General features: G+C 42.8%; 1 protein-coding gene across 3 annotated transcripts in view; it reads right to left on the bottom strand.

Moving 5' to 3' along the window:
• The window catches only part of LOC101860627 (serine/threonine-protein kinase WNK1), a 34,766-nt gene that overhangs the window by 8,296 nt on the left and 7,986 nt on the right, over positions 1-18,484 (bottom strand). Inside the window, exons 4-15 of one of the 3 annotated variants that reach the window (XM_035973643.1) lie at positions 17,869-18,026; positions 17,416-17,504; positions 15,777-16,002; positions 15,155-15,298; positions 12,939-13,085; positions 10,247-10,391; positions 9,739-9,809; positions 8,793-8,852; positions 7,011-7,040; positions 3,292-3,491; positions 651-855; positions 52-222 (exon numbers count right to left, since the gene is read on the bottom strand). In XM_035973643.1, coding sequence (XP_035829536.1) covers positions 52-222; positions 651-855; positions 3,292-3,491; positions 7,011-7,040; positions 8,793-8,852; positions 9,739-9,809; positions 10,247-10,391; positions 12,939-13,085; positions 15,155-15,298; positions 15,777-16,002; positions 17,416-17,504; positions 17,869-18,026 — 1,646 coding nt within the window. The remainder of the gene's footprint in view (positions 1-51; positions 223-650; positions 856-3,291; positions 3,492-7,010; positions 7,041-8,792; positions 8,853-9,738; positions 9,810-10,246; positions 10,392-12,938; positions 13,086-15,154; positions 15,299-15,776; positions 16,003-17,415; positions 17,505-17,868; positions 18,027-18,484) is intronic. The other 2 variants (XM_035973645.1, XM_035973644.1) reach the window with 2 other exon arrangements.

The following is an 18,484-nucleotide window of genomic DNA, read 5'->3' as shown; positions in this document are numbered from 1 at the left end:
TGTGTGTGTGTGTGTGTGTGTGTGTGTGTAGAGCCACCACGAGCCACCTACCTTCCTACTCTCCACGTTGATCCTAAACTTCCTGATGGTGGTGGGGCTGGAGGAGGGGGAGAGAGAGAGCACCTGACCAACGGCGTTGGTCCCCTCCTGGGTCACTATCTGGATCACCTGGTGCAGCAGGCCCGTCACTCCCTCAATCTGAGTCTTGCCCGCGTCCGGAAGCTGGACGGTTCATGTGTTTGTTGGGAGGAAAGAGAAGCACATCCGTTAGTTATAGTCCAACTTTTACCGCACTTGCTGCACAATTGGATCATACAAGTGCCAAAGATTGAGTTTGAGTTTTAAGTAAAGAAAAGAGCATCAGAGAAGTGTGGAGAAGAGAGGAGAGGTGTGGAGGGGAGAGAAGAGGTGTGGTGATGGAGGAGAGAGGAAAAGTGTTGGGGCGAGAGGAGAGGTGCGGTGATGGTGGAAGAAAGAGGAGATGTGTAATGGAGGAGAGGAGAGGTGTGGAGGAGAGGAGAGGTGTGGTGGTGGAGGAGAGAGAACAGATGTGGTGATGAAGGAGAGAAGAGAGGTGACGTGGGTGATGGAGAAGAGAGGAGAGGTGTGGAGGGGAGGGGAGAGAACAGATGTGGTGATGAAACACGTACCAGATCCTCCTCAACCTCGTCGGCGCGGGGTATGGAGTTGCGGGGGAACTTGCAGGTCAGGTTGTTGTTGGCCACCTCCAGCAGCACCTCCACGTCGTCCAGCTCCTGGTCGTACGAGATGATCGTCACCTTCGGGTGCTGCTTCTCCAGGTTCTTTTTGCGACGACGCGTCTTCCTCTTCGCCTTCTCCTGACACTCGTTCTCGCTGAAAAAAAAAAAATGTTTCTTTGAAGACATAGACATAGCCGACATAAATCATTAGCCAGCTGTTTAAAAAAAAGTATTTAAATGTCGGTTGCATTTCTTTACAAATATTTTGTGGGATTTCAAATTCTACGAGTTAAAACAAATGCAAAAAAAGATATTTGACAATTAGTAGAATTTGTGAAAGAACAAAATAGTTTCTCCTCTCTCATAAATAATGTTGCTTTTTATTAAGACTTAGGACATTTGAAGATCTTGCCAACCTTCTATTCTATCAGGTTCTACCAATTGTGTTGTTTTTCATTGGAGTGTGTGTGTGTGTGTGTGTGTGTGTGTGTGTGTGTGTGTGTGTGTGTGTGTGTGTGTGTGTGTGTGTGTGTGTGTGTGTGAGTGTTTTGTCAAAGGTTACCTGTCCCTGTTGGAGTGGGATGACTCCTCGTTGAGGCCCAGAGCCGATGCGCTCGAGTTGAGTCCACTCGCGCTGGGCGTGGCCGTGGCCTGGAGGCTGGCTGCGTTCGACATGGCCGCCGAGCTCTGCGGCTGCGACTGCTGTACTGACTGCTGGTACTGCTGGGCCGCCGACAGGTCCAGATGAGACAGGTTGCCAGCCTAGACACACACAGAGAGAGACGGTACAGGGCTGGTTAATTTCTAGCAGGGAACTTGTCACACAAAGGGACACAAAACAAACTAGCACAAATCCAATACAAAATATCCATGACCCATCTTATGGCAATTCCGTCTGTGCAAACTAAAAAGAGACGATGGGTGAAATTAAAACTGTTAGTTTAGTCATCAACATTTGGAAAAATGCTCACTACAAGTCAAGGAAGCAGGGAAAAATGTCATGTCTCCTTTTCACTAAATAGTTTTGCTTTTCTACAGGATAGGGCATCATAGTAAGTCCTAAGAAACTCCAGGCAGTTACTGACATATTGAGCTCTTTCTTCTCTCACATCTCTGACTGCAGCTTTTTTTATTTTCTTGATTCTAAAACACTGGGCGATTTACTCCTTTTGTGGTCACGCTCACAATGTCATATAGGCCTTTTTGATGACACTAACCAATCTTCTATCTCAGACTCTATGAACTGCTTACTTTGCTCACAAAGGACATTCAAAGAACAACTCAGATACCAGGCAGGACATTGGGATTACAGATCCACCAGCAAGCAATGAATGGGAAAAACAAAATCTTCCACAACCCGTAATGCTCATCATGTCATTCAGTAGAACAGGAAAAGCAACTTGCCAAAACCAGACACCATGGTTACACACATGTCAAGACAAAGGTAACAAGCAATCCAGGAGCTCTCAAACCACCAGGAAAATAACAGTTCTGAAGGGGGGGGGGGGTGTTTGGATGGAGTTGAAAATGACAAGTAGGGACAGGATTGTGAGCCCAATTCCTGTGGACATAGTTTGGTAACTTAACAGTCTAGACGTCAGTATCACTTCTGTCAAAGGAAATTACACCAATAACAACTTCATCAAAAGGCAAAATCGTGTTTTCTTCAACAGGGTCAAACCACTACAGTTGACCTATTCAGCATTCAGTGCCGGTCACAACGGCAAAGCGTCTCGTTTATTCTGACACAGCGCCATATGATCTCTAGTCTCCTTACACATAGTCAAGTTTCTTCAATTTCTACTTTTTCGACCCACTGGAGAATCATTCTAAAGTCTGGACTTCCCTTCCTCTTTTTATGTAGCCCATTCTGAGCGTGAATGCATTTATGTTTTTCATACAATTTGCACTAATTTAAAGCTGAGAAAGGACAGCAAAATGGGTTTTTAAGTGACATGAAGACAAGCATACAAGAAAATCCCAACACCCCCTGTCCATATCTATTTGGCTATTGGCTTAAGAAGCCAGAGACCTTATCAAATCTATTTTCCCATGAAGTATGTCCTACCTTTCATTTTGTAGAGGAAAGAGAGAGGCTGGGTGGTGGACAAGGGGAGGCAGACAAGGGAGAGGGAGGGAAGGAAAGAGAGAGTGAGAGAGAGGGAGGGAGGGAGGGAGGGAGGGAGAGAGAGAGAGAGAGAGAGAGAGAGAGAGAGAGAGAGAGAGAGAGAGAGAGAGAGAGAGAGGGGGGGGGGAGAGAGAGAGAGAGAGAGAGAGTGAGAGAAAGTTCATGGCTGAAGATACACACTGCCCCAAGCAAGCAGACCCCTGACCATACAGAGTAAACATCATTAAACTAGTTGTAAGAAGAATACTGAATACACTTGTTCACTTAATATTGTCAGGTAAATTTGAAGAAAAAAACAAAACAGAAAAGGAACAATATCATTAATGACAGTTTGGCAGCAAACTTTTTAACTGTGGCAAATCCTTAATGTAAAAAAAGTTTAAATGGTGAGAGTATACAACAGTGGTGTCCGTAGCACAGATTCTTTCTCGAAACAAGGAAAGTTAACCTGTCAAAGGTTACCTGTCCCTGTTGGAGTGGGATGACTCCTCGTTGAGGCCCAGAGCCGATGCGCTCGAGTTGAGTCCACTCGCGCTGGGCGTGGCCGTGGCCTGGAGGCTGGCTGCGTTCGACATGGCCGCCGAGCTCTGCGGCTGCGACTGCTGTACTGACTGCTGGTACTGCTGGGCCGCCGACAGGTCCAGATGAGACAGGTTGCCAGCCTAGACACACACAGAGAGAGACGGTACAGGGCTGGTTAATTTCTAGCAGGGAACTTGTCACACAAAGGGACACAAAACAAACTAGCACAAATCCAATACAAAATATCCATGACCCATCTTATGGCAATTCCGTCTGTGCAAACTAAAAAGAGACGATGGGTGAAATTAAAACTGTTAGTTTAGTCATCAACATTTGGAAAAATGCTCACTACAAGTCAAGGAAGCAGGGAAAAATGTCATGTCTCCTTTTCACTAAATAGTTTTGCTTTTCTACAGGATAGGGCATCATAGTAAGTCCTAAGAAACTCCAGGCAGTTACTGACATATTGAGCTCTTTCTTCTCTCACATCTCTGACTGCAGCTTTTTTTATTTTCTTGATTCTAAAACACTGGGCGATTTACTCCTTTTGTGGTCACGCTCACAATGTCATATAGGCCTTTTTGATGACACTAACCAATCTTGTATCTCAGACTCTATGAACTGCTTACTTTGCTCACAAAGGACATTCAAAGAACAACTCAGATACCAGGCAGGACATTGGGATTACAGATCCACCAGCAAGCAATGAATGGGAAAAACAAAATCTTCCACAACCCGTAATGCTCATCATGTCGTTCAGTAGAACAGGAAAAGCAACTTGCCAAAACCAGACACCATGGTTACACATATGTCAAGACAAAGGTAACAAGCAATCCAGGAGCTCTCAAACCACCAGGAAAATAACAGTTCTGAAGGGGGGGGGGGGGTGTTTGGATGGAGTTGAAAATGACAAGTAGGGACAGGATTGTGAGCCCAATTCCTGTGGACATAGTTTGGTAACTTAACAGTCTAGACGTCAGTATCACTTCTGTCAAAGGAAATTACACCAATAACAACTTCATCAAAAGGCAAAATCGTGTTTTCTTCAACAGGGTCAAACCACTACAGTTGACTTATTCAGCATTCAGTGCCGGTCACAACGGCAAAGCGTCTCGTTTATTCTGACACAGCGCCATATGATCTCTAGTCTCCTTACACATAGTCAAGTTTCTTCAATTTCTACTTTTTCGACCCACTGGAGAATCATTCTAAAGTCTGGACTTCCCTTCCTCTTTTTATGTAGCCCATTCTGAGCGTGAATGCATTTATGTTTTTCATACAATTTGCACTAATTTAAAGCTGAGAAAGGACAGCAAAATGGGTTTTTAAGTGACATGAAGACAAGCATACAAGAAAATCCCAACACCCCCTGTCCATATCTATTTGGCTATTGGCTTAAGAAGCCAGAGACCTTATCAAATCTATTTTCCCATGAAGTATGTCCTACCTTTCATTTTGTAGAGGAAAGAGAGAGGCTGGGTGGTGGACAAGGGGAGGCAGACAAGGGAGAGGGAGGGAAGGAAAGAGAGAGTGAGAGAGGGAGGGAGGGAGGGAGGGAGGGAGAGAGAGAGAGAGAGAGAGAGAGAGAGAGAGAGAGAGAGAGAGAGAGAGAGAGAGAGAGAGGGGGGGGGGAGAGAGAGAGAGAGAGAGAGAGTGAGAGAAAGTTCATGGCTGAAGATACACACTGCCCCAAGCAAGCAGACCCCTGACCATACAGTTACATCATTAAACTAGTTGTAAGAAGAATACTGAATACACTTGTTCACTTAATATTGTCAGGTAAATTTGAAGAAAAAAACAAAACAGAAAAGGAACAATATCATTAATGACAGTTTGGCAGCAAACTTTTTAACTGTGGCAAATCCTTAATGTAAAAAAAATTCAAATGGTGAGAGTATACAACAGTGGTGTCCGTAGCACAGAATCTTTCTCGAAACAAGGAAAGTTAACCTGATCTAGTGCATGTAGAAAATATTCAGACACAAAAGCAAAAATAGTTTTGATGGAACAAAAAGAAACATATCATCATCCCTTATCTTGCTTGCCTTGAAATTTGAAATATCCTCCCTTCTTGCTAGCAGAGTAATTGTAACTTGTAAAAAACTCCAGCTCAGAGTAAAGTTGGACACTAGTGTCCGGAGAAAGCAAACCCTCCCAGCACCAGAGATCAATGGTGAGCACAAAGTCAAGGGAAACCTTTTGGAAATACTTTTTCCCCTCCTTCCATCCCAGGGACTTGGCACGAGAAAAGAGGGGGGAGAAAACTGATATCACCTGAGACCTAAACGCCTGCAACACAACGCGTCAAAATAAACCATAAAAAATCATTGTTGGCGCGGGGAAATTGTTGGGGAAGAGAGGTAAAAAGCTTGGTTTACTTCCACTACATTTGGGAGCAGTGTAGATTTTTTTTTTCTTAAAACTTGGTCTTCAACAGCAATGTGATGGTGAATCATATAGTCAGCATTTTGTGCATTGATGAAATTATGTTGAAATGATTGTGGTTTCATCCTTCTAGGCAAATACACAGAGTGCAGGTTGCTGCTGAGAAGCTTCTACATCATCTACACACTGACAACCTCACAAACAACCCCAGCCCTGGAGAAAACTACACCTCATTCTGTCAATACACAAAACTACACTTTTCCACAAGCTTTGTTGTTTTCCAGAAAGCTGAGAATGTTCTCGTCATTCCAGGGGTAATAAACTACTGAGAGCTCCCAGAACTGACTGTCCAGTAAGGGTGGTGAGCCTTACGGAAAAACAAGTGATGACCTCTACCATTTTCTGGCTAAACAGCGCCATTCTTTTCCCTTCTATAACCCCAGATGTCTGAACACATATCTGACACCCACCCTCACCCCCAACACTGGTAGAAGTAGAGAGACATTCAGGAACATGCATTTAGTGCGGTTATTTAAAAATCATGGACAAATGTCAAAGGGTGAGTAAACAAGGGTGAGTTCTAGGTACACAATTCTGAGGTTAACATGACTACTTGTAGTGATCTATTTGTTTAGACAAATCAGGTTCATTATCTGTTCACAAAAGAAGCACACTGACACAATCATGATAATAAAAATTGAAAAATATGACTTAGAAGGGGTTCTCTTGTATTGTGATTTTAAAAAAATCATTTTCTTGAGGTTGAGCAGATGCATGGTTTAGGTACATGCCACAATCTCCATCACTACATCTACCTTATCACAAGTCATACAGTGCACACAGTAAACCATCCAACCAAGGTCAGTTCACAACATTGAAACAAGAAAGAAAAAAAAGAAAGGGTTACTGATATAGAACAAGCCGATGTTACAAAATCCATACATGAGCCCACAACACCAAAGTCAGACAAAAAGACAGGCAGCTATGCTACAGCAGTGTGTGTGTGTGTGTGGCTGGAGGCAATCTCAGTATTTCCAACAGACAAAGCCTACCAGCATCCACCGAAATATGTGTGTGTGTGTTTATGTGTGTGTGAGTGCGTGTGTGAGTGCGTGTGGGTGTATGTGTGTGCATGTTTGTATGTGCTTCACAGCAAACTATCGCTCAGCCCACCACAAGACCAGCCAGCACTTGGTCTAGCTTGTAACACAAAAGGACAAAACAATACATGCTCAATACTCAAGAAAAAAAAAGAGAGATATATCTGGACACACCTTTTCCCGCAACCTGCACTTAAGTCTGAGCTGTGGACAAGTGAATATAGTAGTGTATAGTGTATAGGGTGTCGCTCTGTCAGAACACTGGTGTTTCTCTACATTACTGGAGAAAAAGTGAACAAGTAGCCTCACTGAGTACACACTGTGGCATGCATAATGGACAGAGTTCTGTCAGTCAATCAGGGTTACAGAATCCAACAACTGTTATTTCTCTCTCAGATGACCACCGTCTCAAGCATGCATCAACACATGTCAAGAGTGAGTAAGCAAAATGTTCACAGGGTGAGCCCCCACAAGCAGATGGCAAGGGCGATTTTACGTTAGAGATGCACATTCTGAACAATAGTAGATATGAATATGAAATAAGCTGCAATTCATCATTTGTGGGTTGTTGGTTTGTTGGTGTCAGTATTGAGGACCATAACCAAATACATCTCACATTCTTCAAACAACAGAAAATGTTGATTAGAACATTAGAAGAAGAGTAAACAGACAACGACGTTTACTACACTGAGAAAGAAAAGCAGCTTCCTTTGGTTTATCAGAAAGTATTTGCGCATTCCCAGTGATCCTAATTCCTTATATGCGTTTTAAATAAATAAACAATAATAATAATAGCATTTATGTAGCGCATACACATGCTCTACAGTATGTTCTATCCGTTATAAAACAATTATTAGCCCAGCAGATCCTAAAACAACTCAAAAAACATTCTCAGCTTCCCGAGAAGTATACAGTGCAAGCTGCAAATTGCATGCGCTCAAACAGTAACAAACTGAAAAGATTTTTAAACATCTATGACCCATTCCCACCTGGGTAAAGAGGAAAATTCCTTTACCAAGGACAGAACATCATGCCCCTGGCTGGATTCGAACCTTTGACTTTACAATTGCGAGTCCAAAAGCCTAACCACGGGGCCACGGATGCCACATACATGTTCTGACAACATTAATCATTTCTACATTTCTCTTTCTCAGGAGACGCATGTGCTGTTTCAAAAGCAGAGTCTTATTTTTCTTCCACAGATGACATTCAAACAAAAGAAAAAGATGACTTTGTTTAGTAGCTTTGAAAGGGCATTCCTCTTGACAAGCATGACACATGCATGAAGGGGGTGGGGGGTGAGGGGGTTACGAAGGGAGGAAACCAAACCAGAACATAAACACACTAACTTACAACTGAATGAACAAATACAAAAAAGTAAAACAAAACAAAATTTTTTTGGAAATACTCTACAACCAATGCACAAGGACTAAAACACCAAATAGCAACCCTCCAACAATGGTGCCCACAACTTTCTCCTTTTATTGAACCCAACAGAATCGAGCACATACCTCAGTATGACCATCTTTTACTTTTAGTACGAGTTTTACAGCATTAGCAATACATATAGGCCATACAGGTGCTGAAGATTTGAGGTGTTTCTAGAGAGTAACATACAAAGAAAAGAAGGAGGAGAGAAAAGAACAATACATGTTTGATGGGAAAGAAGAAGCAAACCCCAGCAGAGCAGCGGACAAGCACCCATCCATCAGACAGCGAGTCCGTACATCTGCCAGACCCCTATACTTGACCACCCATCTCATCACCGCACCCACCCACTGAGACAGCACACCTATTCTTTTTCTCAAACCGAAGTCTACATTGTATGAGGTGTTTTAGTCCTACAGCATTCCAAGTTTATGAAAAAATAACAGAAATACCAAACTGAAATGAACATCACTGCACAGAATGTTACGAACATTACAGAACAAAAAAGGAAAGGAAAGTTGACTCTACCTGGTGAGAAGAAGGGTGGTCTCCACCTTGCAAGTTGCTCGCTGACGAAGTGGAGGACAGCTGGAAGGATGGGAAAGAAAGTAAAAAATGTCTTGGTTAAAAGTTAGGTGTTTTTACCCCCAGGGCTCCCCATTACGCACAGACGTACGTATATTATGCATGAAACCTACATATTTTTAGTTTTGGAGGTGCGTGAGTGTCACTCTTTAAAATTTCATTTCAGGGGTCTGTAGATGTTTTAAAACATAGGTGGTGTGCGTCTAGCAAGTAACATTTTCCACCTTCTCTATCCTGAAGCCGAGTCAATGATTTGACAACACAGACATACACGGCAGTCACTTTTTGTCTGTGTCAGAAGCAGTCGACTTTCTTATCAGATGCGATAATTTTTTTCATCTTTTAGGGTTGTTTTATTTAAAGGCACTCGCACCACAAAGAGCTCAAATAATGGTAGAAGATTATAGAGGTGTTACAAAAGAGTAATTTACAAAAAGGAGAAAAGATAAAGACAATAGATGTTTCTTTAGAAAGAAGGAGCAAACCACACCAGAGCACCCGCCAACCACACACTTTCTATCTTCTACACTCCAAAAGCTTCGGCTTAGTTAGCTTTACACAGCAAACATTGCCAAGCATATTTTCCAGTATTACACAAGTATGGAAGTAAGTCTACATACTGATCAGACGAGAGAATTTGGCCAGCCGTCCATTTCTTCATTCCATTGAAAAGTTCAAGGGTACAAGGGCAATACCAAACAAACAAGTCCAGAATCTTCCAGGAACCCTGCGTCTGCTGCAAACCACACCTGCTTTTCTTACTAAAAAAAAGAGATAATTTCTCTCTATCTCTCTCTCTCTCACTCACTCAAAAACATGCACACACACACACTCACTCACACACACACACACACACAAGCATCAATCGGTAGGTACGGTGAAGTATTACCTGGGAGCTGCTGTGAGTGATGTTGATGTCACTGACACAAGATCCAGTATCAGCTGTCTTGTCACCGGTACCTGCCAGGGAGACATCAATATACCAGTAGTGTATTAGTTTTTACTGAAAATTTGTTTTAGTAAGGTTTTATGGTGCTCGCATCTGCATAAGGTCATATGAACTGAAAGTTTTATAAGGTGTTGCTCGTGAGTAACAAAGAAAAGGAGAAATAAGGATGAAATATGTTTGATGGAGCAAAGCACACCAGAGCACCCATCAACCATTCATAGCGCTGCTTTACAGACTCCATCTCAATAGTCCAGGCTAGACGCGATACACTTACAACTCTATGTACATCTACATTTAGGGCTGAGAGACAAAACATCCATTAGTGACAGTTCTGCTGGCAGACACAGGAACTGGGACATTTCCTACATTCAGTAGCTCAGCCCAAGCCTGTGGTACACTGCACACACACACATACGCACGCAAACGCACAAACTGTAGCGTTGCTCACCATGTTCCTCAGCGACAGCGTGAGACTGCTGAGTGGCCTGGTGAGCTGTGCCCTGCAGGCCTTGCTGTGGGTAGTTCGCATTGGCTGTTGGGGAGTAGGCTCCACTCACGGGCGGGGGCTGTTGGACGCCCGGCTTCCCCGATACCTGGACAAGGGAAAGCACAACTCACAATGATGATGGGAACACACTCAAAACGTAACACTCACATCAAACAATCAACCCAGCCAACCCACATCATTTCACTCAATACAAACAGCACAAACATAATGCAGTCGAGTCCATTTCAATCAAACATAATTAACCCAAAAACAGCAGTAAACCCAAAGAAAGAAAAAAATCTGTGTAGACACACCGATATACTTGATACAAATTTCTCCCCACTCAGAAATCGAACTTGGGTCTCCTGTGTGCAACAGTGAAGAGCCTTACAGCTATACCTCAGTCGCCACAGAATGAAACAACAGCAGAGAACAGACGGGAAAACTAGAGGTGGTAAGTGACAAAAAGGCAACAAGGCTGGCCGTGAAATAGACCTACTAATTCAGTACTTCCACCATCACAAAACTACAAGCCCTACCAAGATATAACACCATATGGCTCGTACAGCCCTAAAAAAGAAACAGGTCGACTTTATAAAAAAGAAACAGGTCAACTCTACATGCAGTCTCAAGTATAAGCCCATCCCTGTACAAGACGGGCACAGAGCCTAACTAATCAGCCCAAGAACAAAACCTGTCACCTTTGCCTAGAAGAGTGTACAGACCCCTGACAACACCCCTCACCCACATACAACTCACTCAACACACACAGCATACCAAACTCCTCGAGCTATCGTGCAACAACGCCTCACTATATCATTCAGATTCATCTCGCATTCTAGTCAGCAAAAGAGAGGGTCAAATGTCTTTATCACCATTAAGCTCCAATAAAAATACCACCTCCAAAAGAAAAACAAAATAAAAAACATTAACATAACAATCATGACAATAATTGTGGGAAAATCCCACCCAAAAACCATTAAGACCTTGGAATTTGCACTATTCAAATTCCACCCCAAAAACGATTTAGAGAGAGAAGCCAACATCAACTGGCTTGAGTCTATGAGCATGCAAGACACGAACTACAAGAACAAATGAACTACAAACACAGAACAAGTGTTGTATGTAGCTCATAGCCTACAGCACAAATATCAAGTGATAAAAGTCACTAGTGAAGACTGAAGTCTGTACTTTACGCCAGTTCCTGGCTGCTGGCTACACACACAATCACAAGCGATGTAATCACAGACACATTCATGCCACTCAACAAGCAAGGAATACAAAACTGCCACCAAAAACAAAAACTATGAGCTGAAAGAAAACGAGACACAATACCACAACACCTTGAAGTAAAAAACAAAAAAAACAAGCTGAAACCAAACAAAAACAAGAAGATTTCACTCTGTCCAAACTGAAAACCACCAAACCACCATGACAACACTACTGATACAAACCACCATCACAACACTACTGACACGAACCAACAAGGACCAGAGAAGGGAGATGGGGGGGAAAGTAAAGTATGGGCCCCCAGTGTCCAACTGCGAGAGCTGGGCCGCAACATCCAATGGTCACAGCTATGTCTTAGAGGAAGCGGAATCAGCAAGCTGCTGTCATTGTTGTGATGTCTAAAAGCTGGGGGGGGGGGGGGGATTGCGATACTTTACTTTTACATAGCTGCCAACTTTGCAAAACTAAAACACAAACGGCAGGTCAAGACGATGGGCACTGGCTAAGTAACCCCCTTGAAACCCTTCACATACACTTTTCTGCATTCAACAAAATTCAAGCTATTCAAAGCAGAGAAGAGGCCAAAAATTCTAATCGACTTACGGGATTTATTGTCATCATTATTTGCAAATCTGGTTTTGAAAGTTCAGAAGTTGTTTCAGCATCAGCGTGTGCATGACGAGCAATACTAGAAAAGACAATCTTCCAACACAAAAAACAAACTGGGACTTGTGTACTCAGACCCTCAAAAATGAAAGGAATACATCTTTTCCTAACTGGTTGGCAGCTATGCTTGTACCAAAAGAAGAAGCACACCAAACACTGCAGGAGTCGCTAGCGTCTTGCCAGGGGGGGAGAGAGAGAGGGGGGGGACAAGAAATACCTGCGTGAGACCTGTGCCCAGGCCCACCGACAGAGCAGCACTATTGTTTGCCAGCACCTCCACGGCCGCCGGCCGCACTACACACATGTTCTGGGGGTGCTGCGGATGTGGCTGCGGCTGCTGGCCTGTGCCTAGTAGCAGCGGGCCCGAACTCTGAGCCTGCAGGGACATACTCTGAGCCGTGGTTATGTGAGGGCTGGAGGGAGGGCCCACCAGACCTGGGAGATGATGGTAATGCCACTGGGCACTCATGGGGGGGACGGGGGACAAGAGTCTGGTGTGACCCGGGCACAAGTCCGTGCTAGAAGGCAACATGTGCAGCTGGTGGTAGGAGGGGCCGCCCACAGGGGACACCAGGCCGGGGAGAGTACAGGTGTGTCCGGGGCCCGGGGGAGGGGGGAACAAGGACTGGGGCTGCACATGGCCACGCTGTGGGGGAGAGGGGGCAGCACCGCCGGGGGCAGAGGGGGCTTGCTGATAACTGTGAAAGGAACAAACGTCAGGGGGAGGAGGAGGCACAGTGGGGAGCTGTACAGGTACCTGGCCTGGGTGTTGTTGTTGCTGCTGCTGCTGCTGCTGCGGCTGTGGCTGCTGAGACTGTGACATGTTGGTGGCTGGTTGTTGGGGGTGGGCCACAGAAGCCACTTGTCCCGGCACTGGAGTCTGGGGGACTTGCTGCTGGCTTCCCTACACACACAGACAGACAGAACAATGTAAAACTTGTTACAACTAAACTGACATTCACTTTAAAAATGCAATAACTTACTAAATATTCAATAACTTATTCAGCTACAACAACAATTAATTTTAAAATTTGCCTCATGTGGATTCAATTATGTGTTAATGCCATTTTCCAGTAATTCATTTTTAAATCACACAATCCATTCCTAAAGTACAGAAAAAAAATAAGAAGTACCATCTAGACTTCTCTCTTGAAAAAAAAAACATGCTGACATTTGTCATTTTAATTACTGAAGCTGACAGTATTGGTGACTTTCAGAGAGACCAGTCTATGATTCCATTCAGTTAGCAACACTGTCTCATCAAGGCATTTACTCAATACTCGTTCAAATCATGGACTTCTTAGAAATGGAATAATTCACTACCAATGTGAAACATGACCACATGGGCGCAGTTGTATAAAAGACCAATCTAAAATGGTTCTCACACTGCTCTAAACATTAGGTACAGGGATAGGCAAAAGCTCAAAACAAATCCCAACCACTGACATATTTAAACTTCACAAGCACAGAATTAAACCCACAGTGCACCCAGTTACCGTCACGGATGTTGCACCTTTACACCTGAATTAACTTACTACGAAGCACCTATTACAATAAGGTACATTATTCTCATTGACAATGCTGTCTAATGTCTTCAACAAAGGATTGGTACTCCGGTACTATGGTACTACTGGAAAAGTAATTGAATGAACTATCACAAACTGTTCCCCGCAGCTCCTCCAGGCTCCTGTAGTTTTGGGCCCCCTGTCAAGGGTTGGGCAAATATTTCCTTCTCAGTGCTTCGAGCATTGAGCAGGCTAAAAAAAAATCTCTCATGATACTATCCCTGTACAACAACAAAGTTGTTGCTCCAGAAGTAATGAAACAAACTTTTACCACTGTTCCCCCCCACCCCTGAATCCAGACTAAATGATGAGAATGCCTATCCCTGTAAATGTGTAAATGGTGTTACAAAATAAGCATGCAGCACACTATTTGCTTCAACTCAACCCCCATGCAATGCACTTGTAATAAATATTTCAACTGCCAACATAACATCCATGGGAATTGTGCATCTCAACAAAGTGCAAAACCTGTTTACTTCATTTTTTTCCACCCAACTACTTATGACTAACAGACTTCAAATATAGAATTTTAAAATAAGAAGAAAAAAAAAATTGAAAGGAATAAGACTTCAACCCCCAGTAGTGGTGCAGATGTGGGAATGAGTGATGAAGCAAAGTATTAACTATATCTAGACCTATGTTAGTCTCAGCTAAACCGTTGTCCTAATTTGTCAGTAGACCAGTCTTTTGCACAGACGACCACTTCAAGACCAGCGCAGGCGACTGACACCAGGGTAAAGGGACTCATCAGTTCTTAATCTCCAGAAAATGAAGACTTGCTCTACTACGACCAGTTTATGCACTTACAGACCTGCGAGATTACAACATCCACCAACCAGACCAAGCTAACTTACAACAATAGCAGTTTCAGCTTTTATATTTACGATCAACGCAAGCAGGAAAAACGATTAGATATTTAGATTAATAAAGGTTGCACACTGGAATTTTATTCCCCTCAAACTTTACAATTAGCATCAGGTCCACAAACGTGAATATTTCAGACAAAAGGGTCAAAATATGCCATTCCATTTCCCTGTGTCAACATCAAAACCAAGGGTGATTATTGCAAGTAAAAAAAAAAAGAAAAAAAAACAACCAGAAATGAGAGTCAAGCTGTTATGTGCACACAATCTGATCTTAGAGGTGCCACCTAAGCCTGGCATCATTCCGGAAATAACGGATTCAAAGTCAAAAAAGTTGTTTTTTTTAAAAGGAAGAAAAAAAATGACTTAAAAACACATACATTCAAACAATAAAGAATATGGAAGAAAGTGCTGTGAAAGAAGCACAAAGCAGGGTAAACATCCTATAGTTCCGGAATTCAAACACACAAAGAAAAATATATATAAAAAAACAATCTGGGGAGAGTGGCACCCCTACGATCTACTTTCTCCACAAACGTTCTAACCTCAGCAGATTTAATATTTTGCTGTTGCAGCTGCTGCAATTCACCAATTTTCTTTTCCCGATTTTTCCTTACTTGCGCCACCCTGTCTCGAATCTGTTTCGCCACAATGCGCTTATCGTCGTCCAACAGAAAGCCCGATTTCACCTGCAACACAAAAGGGGACAGTTGGTAAGGGAAACTAACTAAACAACAATAAGAAGAATTGCATTTGAATATAGTGCAAAAGTCCCCGCTCAACAGCAAGACCTGCGGGCTTTACAATCTGTATTATACCCCCCATCAGACCCTTGGGCACTTGGAAACATTCTCAGATTCCTGAGAAGCACTCAGTAAAAGCAGCTGATTAAGCGCTCAAACACGAACAAACTGACAAGATCTTTTGCTGTCTATAGAGCCATCACATTTCCCCTGGAACACCAAAGGGAAACAAGTAAACATGATACAGAGACCAATAACTCATCATATTTCACCTGGAACACAAAGGGAAATAGAGAGGAGTCTGCTCAAAACTCAAATCTGTCAGACAGCTGGCGTATCCGTTTAGAGAAATTGCTCAAATACAAGAAAGTTTAAAAAATAATGCTTTGGGGAAGTTGTCCTAAAGCTACCAAGTAGCACCCACCAAATCAGCAGCAATCTCCTCGGCCTGGTCCTGCCCCAGGTCAAAGTCAAACTGTATGGCTTCGTTCTCCTTGTGCGTATCCCTCCGCTTCTTGGGGTCCACCACACGCAGACGCAGAGGGATCACCTGCTTGTCCGCGATCTCGTCCTCGTTGCGAATCAACTCCACCAGGAGGCCTGTGTCCTCCAAGAAGAAGTCGTGGGCCAAGAGAGCTTTCACCGTCAGTCTGACAAGGCAAACACAACAAACAACCATGCATTACATCCATTTAACCCATTCAAAACTATACTATAATCATCAAAGAGACGGTTGGCGGGTGCTCTCGAGTGGTTTGCTCCTTCTATCCTATCAAACACCTGCCATTCATATCTCTTCTTCTTTTTGTATTTGTTACTCTCTAATCTTCGGCACTTATACAACCTCATTGCGTTGCAAGGACTAAAACTCTTTCTAAACTAAACCATAGACACATTACATTTGTGACAATTTCAACATTTTCAAAAAGGGACACAAACTATCAAAGGCTGTTACCAATGCAAGTGTAACTTTGCATGGCACTCCAGTAGGCCAGCAACCAAACAAAAATTTGGGGGGGTTCAAATCTTGGTCCAGTAATAAAAGTTTCCTTTATTTGGGCCCATGTTCAGCACCGCCCTTTGAATGCATTGACACAATCAGTACAATAAATAATTTACATTAACCTAGGCTACAAAATGGCCATTTTGAGACAGCGACACCAACGTGCCCTTAAATTTCAGAGTAAGCTTGTAATTTTCTCCTATGACCCTCTAGACATCTCAATGTGAATCTTGAAAGGTACTCGCCTGTCAGTTGGACTGTGTTTCAAAAGTGTGTGTCAGTGTAGTTTTTTAGGAAAATAGGTCAACTTTTTTTTAAGTTTCAGGTGAATGCTGTTAAAAATTGGATCTTCCAAGTGAGTAATCCAAATTATGATTTGCAATTAAAACGGTCAACTTCACTTAATATCCATTGTTTTCAGACATTTCCTATCCAATTAAGCATGCGTGACAGGGTAAACGCCCTTTTAAAAAAACAAAAAACAAGGACCCTGAATCAGTAACAGGACATAACTCTATTCTCTTCAATGTCACCTTCTTTCACAGTGCATTATCTGTAATATTTAAATCTTCTTTCTTGATTAGGTTATCATTACAATTCTTTCACCTAAATTTCTATCTCTCCTGCTCTTGACATCATTAACTCTTTATCAGTCAACAAAAGATAAATGTTCAGAGATGACGGTGACTCACTGCGACCTCTCTCCACACCTCACACCAGACCTAGATTAACTCTTGTCATTCCAAAAATGTAATCTTTGGTGACATCAGATAAACAGGGGAATTTTTATGGCAACATGGGATGGACCTACTGACCTGCGAGACCAGACACTTCGTCATCCTTCGTCATCTGCCACTCAACACAGACACCAATAGCCAACACCAATGATCCCACCATCATCATCAATGTTTCCACTTACTAAACCCGGCATTTTCCAGGAAATATCAAAAACTAATTCTAAACGCTGATCTCCACATATTTCGACCACTGCTCAATTATTCATGTGTGTACAAATGCCTGACAGTTAAATCAGACCCAAACAAAAACAATTCTTCATTACCTTTCTTCCTTCTTGGTCTGTATACATCCTTCGATGATTTCTCGGATTTCAGGATCCCTGACCTTTTCCAGCGCCTCTGGATGCACACCCTGAAAAGTTCAAACTCCATGATACACTCCACCTAAACAAAATGCTCATTAATTACAACCCTACCTACAAGCATCTGAAAGAAAAACAAGACATTTTCCCCTGGAATAAATCATCAATTCAATTATAAATAAACAGAAGCTCAACAACAACAACAATGTGTCATCTATGGAGAATAAATTTTATGAAAAATCTAAAATGGAAACAATGTGGAATTTAGAAGGGATAATCCTCGGTGCTGAAATCTCAGCAGGGTTTATAAGAAGGAAGAAGGAACAAAATTTCAACCAACAAAAAAAAAAAAAAATTCAATCAAAAGAAAAAAAGTTTGTGAGGAGAGTCGAGTAGAAAGTAGAGTGCGCTTACAGTCGTGACTTTGCGATAGATCTGACCCGGGTTGTGACACTCTTTGTAGGGGTACTCGGAAGAGGCCATCTCCAGCATACACATCCCAAAGGCGTAGACGTCCACGGCCTCGTCGTAGTGCTCTTCATACATCTCGGGCGCCATGAACTCCGGTGTACCTTAAACAATACAAAGGGACGCCTTGTACTCTCCCGCTGCCTTCGAAGGGGAAAGAAAGAGTGAATGCCTAAGGTTAGTTCTACCTGAACACTGGACTCACCTCAGGGAGCATTTTTACAGGGTTAGAACAGAGATCAACACACTCTGTCACCATGACAACGCACACATGGAAAAATAAGAAAAAGGACTAACCTACCTTAAGGATCCTCAAACCTATGGCACATCAATTAATTCTCCACGAAAAGGTGCTATAAGACAGAACATATTGAAAGCAGGGATGAAAAAAAAACATACATTCAATGTTAACATTTGCTTTGGTAAATATTATGCATGCTGAGTTTCCAGTGTTCAAGTAGCTAACCTTCTAAGCAATCAGTTCTCACCCGTAAGAGAAGAATCTCTCAAACTATACATACCATGACAAAAAGGACGTTTCCCAGTACAAGACACTCACCCC

The sequence above is a fragment of the Aplysia californica genome, unplaced genomic scaffold (genome assembly GCF_000002075.1).
Source record: "Aplysia californica isolate F4 #8 unplaced genomic scaffold, AplCal3.0 scaffold01584, whole genome shotgun sequence".
Taxonomy (NCBI): domain Eukaryota; kingdom Metazoa; phylum Mollusca; class Gastropoda; order Aplysiida; family Aplysiidae; genus Aplysia; species Aplysia californica.
Note: the sequence above shows the minus strand (reverse complement) of the source record. Positions and strands in the feature narration are given on the sequence as shown.